This window comes from Haliotis rufescens, unplaced genomic scaffold (assembly GCF_023055435.1).
Source record: "Haliotis rufescens isolate VD_foot unplaced genomic scaffold, xgHalRufe1.0.p SCAF_23, whole genome shotgun sequence".
Classification (NCBI taxonomy): domain Eukaryota; kingdom Metazoa; phylum Mollusca; class Gastropoda; order Lepetellida; family Haliotidae; genus Haliotis; species Haliotis rufescens.
Window position 1 is genome coordinate 2,107,501 of NW_025963924.1, and position 10,533 is coordinate 2,118,033.

Here is a 10,533-nt window from a genome sequence, read left to right on the forward strand (position 1 = left end):
ACGTTTCATCTTTGATCTTTAAGGTTTTGTACACTGTTGCAAGTACTTCAAATCCGATGGTCCGTGTTATGTCCCTGAAAACAATCACAAGGTAGAATAACAAAACATTAGGCGATCTCTTTATGAAACAGACGCCTCGTTATGCAGTGCAATTGATATGAGTTCAAATTATTTATGAAATTATCTTACGTCTTGCTGTATGCATTTAGTATAGTGATGTTTTATACATACGACTGTAGTGTTACTATTTGTTCATTTATCCACATGTCCCGGTCTGTGTCGAAGTCTAAAAATATAAAACATTCCAAGAATTCAGACACATAAATTGCTAACAAGCCCATTAGAGATGCTGTATTTATTATGAGGAATGCACTTCAAAGCCTTTACAGTGCTACAGTGAGGCTGACTAGAACCCCAAACAACAAAGACTCGGTTAGTTCATGGAATCCAAGTCGGACCAATTTCCTGAATGTGACATTTTTTATTGCAAGCTCTTATGTTTCTTTGCATTAGAAAGGTTTGGATATATTACCGCTCTCGTAGCCACTGCCAGAGTTGGAATTGCATCCTTCCCTTACATTAGGAATATAGCGTGTGCCGGCAGTAGTCACTGTGTCAGGATTCCTGTTGGCGGCTTTGTCCATCTTTGTCTTAGAATGTCTGTCGTTGAGGCTGGAACCGTGGAGTGTTCGCGGCGATGCGGTTGAACTACTAGACATGCCGAAAGAACTAATATCTGTTTCATAACCGCTGCCTGATGAAGCAGTGGAAGATGCAAATGTCACAGTCTTTTTCGTCAGGTGGTCCTGTTCGTTTTGCCTAATAAGTGTAAAGTGATGCAAAGCAATGTCAATAGGTTGTACTTGGTCAGGCGGCTTAGCAGCAGTGCCCTTACTGGAGTCGCTGTTGTTCCTATCTCTGAACTCAGAAGCAGGGGTCTTATCACAGTTTGAGTTAAGCCCAGATGCTTGTTCTGAGGATGCTGTCGACACTGACGAGTTCATTCCATCCTGTGCTACATTTGAAAAGTAACTTCCCTGTGCAAGAATGTTGAGTATCGTATTAGCATCTGGACGACGGCCAGCATCACTGTTCAACATCTGTCTGATGATATCCTTGAAGAAAGCGCTGTATTTGATATCCTTATCGAGATGGTTTACCTGGATATTCGCATAAAGAATGACACCTGAGAATTACCACTAGTCAACACACAGTGTACATGAAGGGACTACAAGCAAAAGAACCGAATAGCCAATTGCCTTCCCCCTATTTACCCACCTAGCTTGAAATAAAGCAGACCAATCAGAACGCCATATTTGTTTTATATTTAGATCTATGCATAAAGATTCAAAGTAACAAAACACCCTCTTCATGCCTCTGTGACAAAAGGGATGACTGCAACTTTCCAATAGTCATCTTTCCCTTAACAATATTCCAGTAGTTCCAGCCTTTGCTGTTTACATTTCACAACTTTTGAGATACAATCGAGCATGCTCCTTCCACCAAGTTCTCAAAGAGCGTCATACGACTCTTGCTCAGTAGTTGTTTGATCAAGGTTACAGCATTCAAGGCCTTCGAAATGTTTGATGGTAGACATGTGGAGGATATTTCCAAATTTGACGCACCAGTGACAAAAATGATGTCCCATGCAATTCCCTATTTTGACTGGTGCAATATGTTCCCGTGTTTTTTTTTCAGGTGAACAAATTGACTTGCCTTTGCATGTGTTTGTATCGGGTGCCACCGGTGGGACAGGACACGCTCACCTTTTCGCGAACATTTGGTATCATTACTATTTCAAAGTGATTCGTCCGCCTCCGTGGTCCAGTGGTAGAGCGTCCGCCCGGGGTTCGATCCGCGTCATACCAAAAGACGTTAAAAGATGGTACTTTTTTTTACCCTGTCTGGCGCTCGTCATTAATGGGCTAAAACAAGGACTGGTCGGCTCGGAGTCAGTATACTGTGTCTGAGTGGGGTATTCATGTTAAACTGCGGCATTGTATCTCAGTGAGCTAGCACTATAAATCGCCATCAGTCCGGACTAGTACAAGCAGCCACACAAACACATACACGTACATGCACGTCGCTATATAAGTGCAATAATCTTGGACGCGACGTTAAACCAAATTTCACCTCACCTCACCTCAAAGTGATTCATAAAAAAACATGCTTATGATATAGTCGTAATTGTACTATCGGTTTCTACTGGATATGGAAAGGGTTTTGTCGCTATATTTGTATGTGGCGAGGTCCCACGAGCGTCTATAGCATCAAGCGTTTTCATGAATGTATACAATGCAATCTGCTTACAACCTTTTATTTCCGAATGGAAACATGCAATCAAAATCAACACAATGTTCAGAAATGTCCATTTACGTTCGAGATAAGGAAACTTCACGATGGACAAACGCAACTTAATCCGTATAACTATAACATGTGATAGGTCAGAAAATGTAAAATTGTATAACACCCCAAACAAATGCCGTTCTTACGTTGGGTTAATACTGATAATTATTGAGTTTGAAACAGCGGTAATATAGTATCTGGTTAAGCTCAGTCATACAAAAGATCGTTGCTTCAGGTTCTCAATGGATTGGTGCAATTTGTCAAGCCGGGTCCAGGTGCTACTGTGGTGACATAACAGTTATTTCGATGACTAACCAATATAAAATATCAAGTGTCAAACTTACTAGATTTGGCTTTGGAGATTTCAGTGTTGCTACCTCAAAAGCCGTGCAGCCAAAACTCCAGATGTCTGCCTGAAACAAATACCGAGATAAGATATATGTCTGACGTCAGAGACAATTGGAGTAACCGGCGGAGCACAACCAGTTTTAAAAGCCCTATAAAAAAATTATGAATCTGGTCGTCATATACAAAGACTCCACATAAAGAGCACCATGCTGCCATGCTAGATGCCTTGATTATGTTGAGAATGGACTAATTAGACTACAAGCTAAAAGCAATTTTAAATGCCATCCTTGCATTTGAGGTCCAACAGTATTTCAATGCTGATTTTAAGATACTAGTATGTCGATCAAGAAACAACTGGGTGCCAAGTTGGCACCCTTGAGCATTTTGATTAAAATGTGCTTTAAAATATACCCTTGGAATCTCAAGCACCTGCAGAGGACCGTGTGGAGGCAAAATAAGTTGTTCGGTAAGTAGCACAAAATGGAATACTTTCACCTATCATCTCAACTAGCCTCCGACATCTAAAACTTTCTAAGACTTATGTCAACTGACAATATCCATTCTATCAAATGTTTGATCAAATTCTTTGTCAAGTAGTAAAGATTAGAAGCAAATCACATATCTCTGTAACATAAAGTGTACTGCACTCCAGACGTTTATTCAGCGAGCACATTTAATTATTTTTTCCATTCTGTTTGTATTATGGGTCTTGGGCCTGAAGTACAGAAATAATTCTGTCTGTCTGGTAATGTCTAATGTTATTAAAACTCGATGGTGGGTAGAGAGGCGGTTAAAGCGTTCGTTCGTCTGTCGAAGGCACAGATTCGTTTCTGTACACGTGTGCAACGTGTGAAGCCAAATTCCCGTGATATTGATGGAATATTGATAAAATTAATACCCCCTAATGCCGATTTAATAGTGCTGGCCAATTGAGATACCGTGCCGCAGTTTAACATGAATACCCAACTCAGACACAGTATACTAATTCGAGCCGGTCAATCATTGTCTTAGCCCATTAATGTCTAGTGCCTTGCAGGGTAACAAGTACCGTCTTTTAACGTCTTTAGGTATGAAGCGTCCGCCGATCGAACACCCGACATTCTGCTCTCCGGACGGACTAGACCACGGAGGCGGTCCTAAATTATAATGAATATGCAACATTGTCCATAAAACTGAAAGAATTCTGACATACCTTTTTGTCATACGCTTTACCTTGAAGCAGCTCCGGACTCATGAAGTTGGCTGTTCCAACCATTGACTTTGCTACATCGTCGGAATGTTTCAGACCTCTGTTAGAGAAAGGGGAAATGAACCCATTAAATCATGACACATGTATATATAAACATAATTAGTATTATACTGTACATATAAGCCACTTGAGTCCAACTATTCCACACCAAATTGGGTAAAGAGGCGATAGTCCCGAGAAATACACTTTATAAGGTCATTTGATCAGTTTTTTTAATCAATTTCGAACCAGATTTCCCTAGTGCCATACAGACATGTGAGGTCTTTACTGGAAATAGGAACCAGATTATCAAGCCGAGTACCTCTTGTGGAATACTTTGGTGAGTTGGATTAGTTGCCGCTTTCAACAGTATTTGAGTTATATCATGACGCGTTAATGTTATGTGGGAGGGAAGCCCGGAGTGATGCAAGTCCTAGACATTTACCACCTGGATCAAACCCACAAGGAAGTGTGCCAAACCTAGGAACATATCGAAAACCGGGATTCAAACCCACGACCATAGGTTTCTGGGCGTCCAATATACGCAAAGCTGCATAGCGAATTGGCGACCCTTCTGCTCTGTACACCTTCGTACACTCCAAGCAAGGCCTTACTAAGTACTGGGTTTGTCGGCAATAGAAACATGATTCACAGACTGCTGTTTGCTTGTCCTCGATACAGGGTGACCTGAAGCATGTTTCATGGTAATGGTGTACGGTAGGATGATCAGGAGTCTGTGACACGGCTTACTTTGACAGTCCAAAACCTCCAATCTTCAGAACCACTTGTTCCTTGTTGCACCAAACAAGGATTTTGGACGTCTTCAGGTTCCTGTGGAGAACATTTTGGCTGTGTATATGCTGGAACAGAAGACATTTGTGTGTATGCTGGAACAGAAGACATTTGTGTGTATGCTGGAACAGGCGTTTGTGTATATGCTGGAACAGAAGGCGTAAGTGTGTATACTGGAACAGAAGACGTTTGTGTGTATGCTGGAACAGAAGACGTTTGTGTGTATGCTGGAACAGAAGACGTTTTTGTATATGCAGGAATAGAAGACTTTTGTGTGTATGCTGGAACAGAAGACGTGTGTTTGTATGCTGGCGTTTGTGTGTATGCTGGAACAGAAGACGTTTGTGTGTATGCTGTAACAGAAGACGTTTGTGTGTATGCTGGAACAGAAGACGTTTTTGTATATGCAGAAATAGAAGACTTTTGTGTGTATGCTGGAACAGAAGACGTGTGTTTGTATGCTGGCGTTTGTGTGTATGCTGGAACAGAAGGCGTTTGTGTGTATGCTGGAGCAGAAGACGTCTGTGTGTATGCTGGCACAGAAGACGTTTGTGTGCATGCTGGAACAGAAGACGTATATGTGTATGCTGTAACAGAAGGTGTTTGTGTGTATGCTGTAACAGAAGACGTTTGTGTGTATGCTGTAACAGAAGACGTCTGTGTGTATGCTGGAACAGAAGACGTGTGTGTGCATGCTGGAACAGAAGACGTCTGTGTGTATGCTGGAACAGAAGTCGTCTGTGTGTATGCTGTAACAGAAGACGTCTGTGTGTATGCTGGAACAGAAGACGTGTGTGTGCATGCTGTAACAGAAGACGTCTGTGTGTATGCTGTAACAGAAGACGTTTGTGTGTATGCTGTAACAGAAGACGTCTGTGTGTATGCTGGAACAGAAGACGTGTGTGTGCATGCTGGAACAGAAGACGTCTGTGTGTATGCTGGAACAGAAGTCGTCTGTGTGTATGCTGTAACAGAAGACGTCTGTGTGTATGCTGGAACAGAAGACGTGTGTGTGCATGCTGGAACAGAAGACGTCTGTGTGTATGCTGGAACAGAAGTCGTCTGTGTGTATGCTGGAACAGAAGGCGTTTGTGTGTATGCTGGAACAGAAGACGTTTGTGTGTATGCTGGAACAGAAGGCGTTTGTGTGTATGCTGGAACAGAAGACGTTTTTGTACATGCAGGAAGAGAGGACGTCTGTGTGTATGCTGGAACAGAAGACGTGTGTGTGTATGCTGGCGTTTGTGTGTATGCTGGAACAGAAGACGTTTGTGTGTATGCTGGAACAGAAGGCGTTTGTGTGTATGCTGGAACAGAAGACGTCTGTGTGTATGCTGGAAAAGAAGACGTGTGTGTGTATGCTGGCGTTTGTGTGTATGCTGGAACAGAAGACGTTTGTGTGTATACTGGAACAGAAGACGTTTGTGTGTATGCTGTAACAGAAGACGTCTGTGTGTATGCTGGAACAGAAGACGTGTGTGTGCATGCTGGAACAGAAGACGTCTGTGTGTATGCTGGAACAGAAGTCGTCTGTGTGTATGCTGTAACAGAAGACGTCTGTGTGTATGCTGGAACAGAAGACGTGTGTGTGCATGCTGGAACAGAAGACGTCTGTGTGTATGCTGGAACAGAAGTCGTCTGTGTGTATGCTGGAACAGAAGGCGTTTGTGTGTATGCTGGAACAGAAGACGTTTGTGTGTATGCTGGAACAGAAGGCGTTTGTGTGTATGCTGGAACAGAAGACGTTTTTGTACATGCAGGAAGAGAGGACGTCTGTGTGTATGCTGGAAAAGAAGACGTTTGTGTGTATGCTGGCGTTTGTGTGTATGCTGGAACAGAAGGCGTTTGTGTGTATGCTGGAAAAGAAGACGTTTGTGTGTATGCTGGAGCAGAAGACGTCTGTGTGTATGCTGGCACAGAAGACGTTTGTGTGCATGCTGGAACAGAAGGCGTATATGTGTATGCTGTAACAGAAGGTGTTTGTGTGTATGCTGTAACAGAAGACGTCTGTGTGTATGCTGGAACAGAAGACGTATGTGTGCATGCTGGAGGAACAGAAGACGTTTGTGTGTATGCTGTAACAGAAGGCGTTTGTGTGTATGCTGGAACAGAAGGCGTTTGTGTGTATGCTGGAACAGAAGACGTGTGTGTATGCTGGCGTTTGTGTGTATGCTGGAACAGAAGGCGTTTGTGTGTATGCTGGAACAGAAGACGTGTGTGTGTATGCTGGCGTTTGTGTGTATGCTGGAACAGAAGGCGTTTGTGTGTATCCTGGAACAAAAGACGTGTGTGTGTATGCTGGCGTTTGTGTGTATGCTGGAACAGAAGGCGTTTGTGTGTATGCTGGCGTTTGTGTGTATGCTGGAACAGAAGACGTGTGTGTGTATGCTGGCGTTTGTGTGTATGCTGGAACAGAAGGCGTTTGTGTGTATGCTGGAACAGAAGACGTTTGTGTGTATGCTGGAACAGAAGACGTTTTCTGTAATGAACGCAACCTGGTTACCAGTCCGACCAAGTACCAGTCACAGCAACATTGTTTCAAATCACTCAAACCGTCATGGTTAACCTAGTAAATATAATGTATGCCACTCGTGCAGTTGAAGAAATGCTTTATTACAAACCAATGTATGTCTCGGTTTCAAACACATCTTCAATGTCTAGATTACAATGGAAACAATCACATACACATACACATACACATACACAGACACAGACACATACACATACACAAACGCTTTGGAATCTTCAACTTAATTGAGGAGGTAAAGATTTTGACCTTTTAATAAAGAATTCTCACTCATGTGTGATCTCATTCAATTAATGCGAACAGTATATTGAAAGTGTGACATTTTAATTTCATGAATGCTTACATCGTTCATTCAACTCATTTTCGATCGACTGACCTCTAAACCGGAAGCTATCTGCGCTAGCCAACACCCAAACAGTTTCTCTTCCGGCGGATGTTTGAGGGTGTTGTCCAGATAGTACCGGAGGTCACGACCCTGACAGTATTCCATTATCAGGTACATTCGCCGCGCCCCCTGTCGGTCTCTCTCCTCCCAGCAGTCAAGGTACTGAAGGATGTGCATGTGTGCAAACCGTGACAGTCCGACAGCTTCTGTCAAAACGCATTGGTCGTCCTTATCCGAGACGTTGGACAGTGCCGACACCTTCACGGCATACTAGCATGACGAAAATGGACTTTATTAATTATTCTGTGACATGAAGTTGAAAATTATTTGATATACAGATGGAATATAGAAATGATTTGAGGATCATGAATTGCATGTGACACCCATGGGAGTTTCGAGTCGGAATGGGTCGCCATCACCAATTCATGTCGTAAGTCCCATTTAAACTGGGTGGGTGAGTTGGGTTTAACGCCTCTTTGAACAGTATTCCAGTTATACCACAGCTTGTCAACTTAATGTAGAAGAAAAACCCGAAGTGATGCAGGTCTTAGACGTTTACCACTAAACCAACGAGCACAGATATGGTGTAGACAAACCTAGAAAAATGATTGGAGCGAACCCACTACCATAGGCTTCGGGCGTGACCAAGAGGTGCAACTCTTAACAGCGAATTGTCGCTCCTTAGCCGACTGGGCCACCCGTGTATATAGTGCTGACAAACCTAGAAATAAGATCGGTGGGAACCGGGATTCAAACCACGGTCATTGGTTTCTGGCGTGCCCAAGGGACGCAACTCCCCTACTAAAATAGGTTCGGCTATGACATGGATCTTAGCTAATACTTTCAGTCACTTGTTTGCCTGTACAGATCTGATAACGTACATGTTGTGGTTACATGGATGGAATTTTGCTTACTTTGGCAAACCGATGGTAGACAGCATGAACATGAACGCCGTGTGGATACAATGACACACAATCAGCCAGGTCACACATTGCATTAATCCGATCTTCACCAAGAGGCCCGTACGACAAACCAATTCTTACCTAAATTTAGAATGAAATACGGGTTCCCTTGTGACCAGGAATTGAATTGGAAAAAAAACGATAAACCGGTCCGGAAAAAAACCCCGGGAAACAGAAGTCCATATCAAGCTGTATGTCTATTCTGTATGCCACACTGTATGTCAATATCAAACTGTATGTCTATTCTGTATGTCGTATGTACATGTCAAGCTGCATGTCTAGTATATCATAGTGATAAGGAAATCTTTGAGTAAATGATGAACTTTATTCACTTGAAGGTTAATTGTCAGCGCAATTTGCTATATTGCAAATTAGAGTACCTCAAAAAGCTTAAATTACATGTCGAAAATATTACCTGTGTTTTGTCAGGCCCTATTGCTTCGTACACATTACCGAAGCTCCCAGTTCCCAGTAGGTGCGAATCATCACGGACGTACTTTAACACCGTAGTCCTCAGGATTTGACGCTGTCCGTTAACGGCCATATCGACCCTGCAGAGAGGTAGACTGTTTACAGCGTTGCATTGTATCATTCAAGACACGCTACAGAGATCCTATAATTCAATATGACGACCAGTCAATTGACGAAATGTTGTGTCACATACTATCATGATAATCATACAGGGTAAATACAGTCAATAAGAATAGTAACATAAAAGGGTAAACAGACACATACAACAAAATAGATGCGTAAACAAAGCATAAAATGTTTAAAGAAATCAAATTTATGGGCATCACGTCTGTATCAGTGTTCATTTATACAAATAACTTAAATGTGAACGAATAGTCTTAGAAAATGGACATAATCTGTCTTTTTTTAAATATAGTCCATTCGAACATACCTACCGGGTCGTATGAATCAGAAAACAACTCCAAACCGCCCCTTAACTGGTTGTAGAGCACTGTGTTTAATCCATGCGTTAAAGTGTTGACGCTACTGAATATCGTCTCTCTTTCAACACACCCCGTGGGGTGTCAGTCATGAATATGATTTGATCAACTGCGCATATCTGTCAGCGGTTACCAGTCCTTTGGAATAATAAACATTTTTCCCAGAAATACTCCACAAAAGCGTGCGTACACAGTAAGAAGGAAGTTTACAGTGTCTAAAAATACATTACGCAGTACCCACCCCCGACCCCCTCAATTCAGCGACCATCAATAAAACAGTGGCACGATGCCAACGTCATTCTTTATTCTTGCTTTCAACACGTATCACGTATCACGTTCGACGTCTCGGGAGTAGATAAGGCTTTTTATTACCCGTGTAGCACTGCGTCAATAAGTACTTATGCTTGTCGTAAGAGGCGGCTAACGGGATCGGGTGGTCAGGCTCGCTGACTTGGTTGATGGATGTCATTGTATCCCATTTGCGTAGATCGATGCTTATGATGTCAATCACATGATTCTCTGGTCCAGACTCGACCGTCACACAGCTGGAATATTGCTGAATGCGGCGTTAAACAACAAACAAACAGGTACCATAAGGGGGTATGAAACACGCGTGTCATGGAATTTGATTGGCTGAAGTAGTAACTTCGACCTTTCTGGACAATATATATATATATGCCAGTTATCTATGAAATTGTATCAATATAAAATTAAAAATTAAAAATTAAAAAACATAAATGTAATTTGGGTCAAAGTACATATTAGGCCTGGGAAACTCATACTGAATTCAGTGACACTTATTATATGTTCCCTGACATCATGCGACCTGTGAAGACCCAGGTTGGCGACTAACGGGATCGGGTGGTCAGGCTCGCTGACTTGGTTGATGCATGTCATTGTATTCCGACTGCGTAGATCGATGCTCACGATGTCAGTCACTGGATTGTTTGGTCCAGACTCGACTACTTACAGACCGTCGTCAAGTAGCTGAAATA

General features: G+C 42.5%; 1 protein-coding gene across 3 annotated transcripts in view; it reads right to left on the reverse strand.

Moving 5' to 3' along the window:
- LOC124140173 (serine/threonine-protein kinase Nek6-like) overlaps positions 1–9,783 on the reverse strand; it is a 16,980-nt gene extending 7,197 nt beyond the window's left edge. Inside the window, exons 1-9 of one of the 3 annotated variants that reach the window (XR_007222754.1) lie at positions 9,494–9,783; positions 9,004–9,139; positions 7,618–7,896; positions 4,673–4,782; positions 3,887–3,983; positions 2,691–2,759; positions 579–1,160; positions 232–286; positions 1–74 (exon numbers count right to left, since the gene is read on the reverse strand). The exon at positions 1–74 is cut by the window's left edge and continues 8 nt beyond it. Coding sequence is in view for 2 of the 3 variants with exons in the window: in XM_048401645.1 (XP_048257602.1) it covers positions 1–74; positions 232–286; positions 533–1,160; positions 2,691–2,759; positions 3,887–3,983; positions 4,673–4,782; positions 7,618–7,896; positions 9,004–9,132 (1,441 nt within the window). In the remaining variant the exon portion in view is untranslated. Of the gene's footprint in view, positions 75–231; positions 287–532; positions 1,161–2,690; positions 2,760–3,886; positions 3,984–4,672; positions 4,783–7,617; positions 7,897–9,003; positions 9,140–9,489 lie in introns of all 3 variants that reach the window. The other 2 variants (XM_048401645.1, XM_048401646.1) reach the window with 2 other exon arrangements.
- Positions 9,784–10,533: the final 750 nt, after the last annotated feature.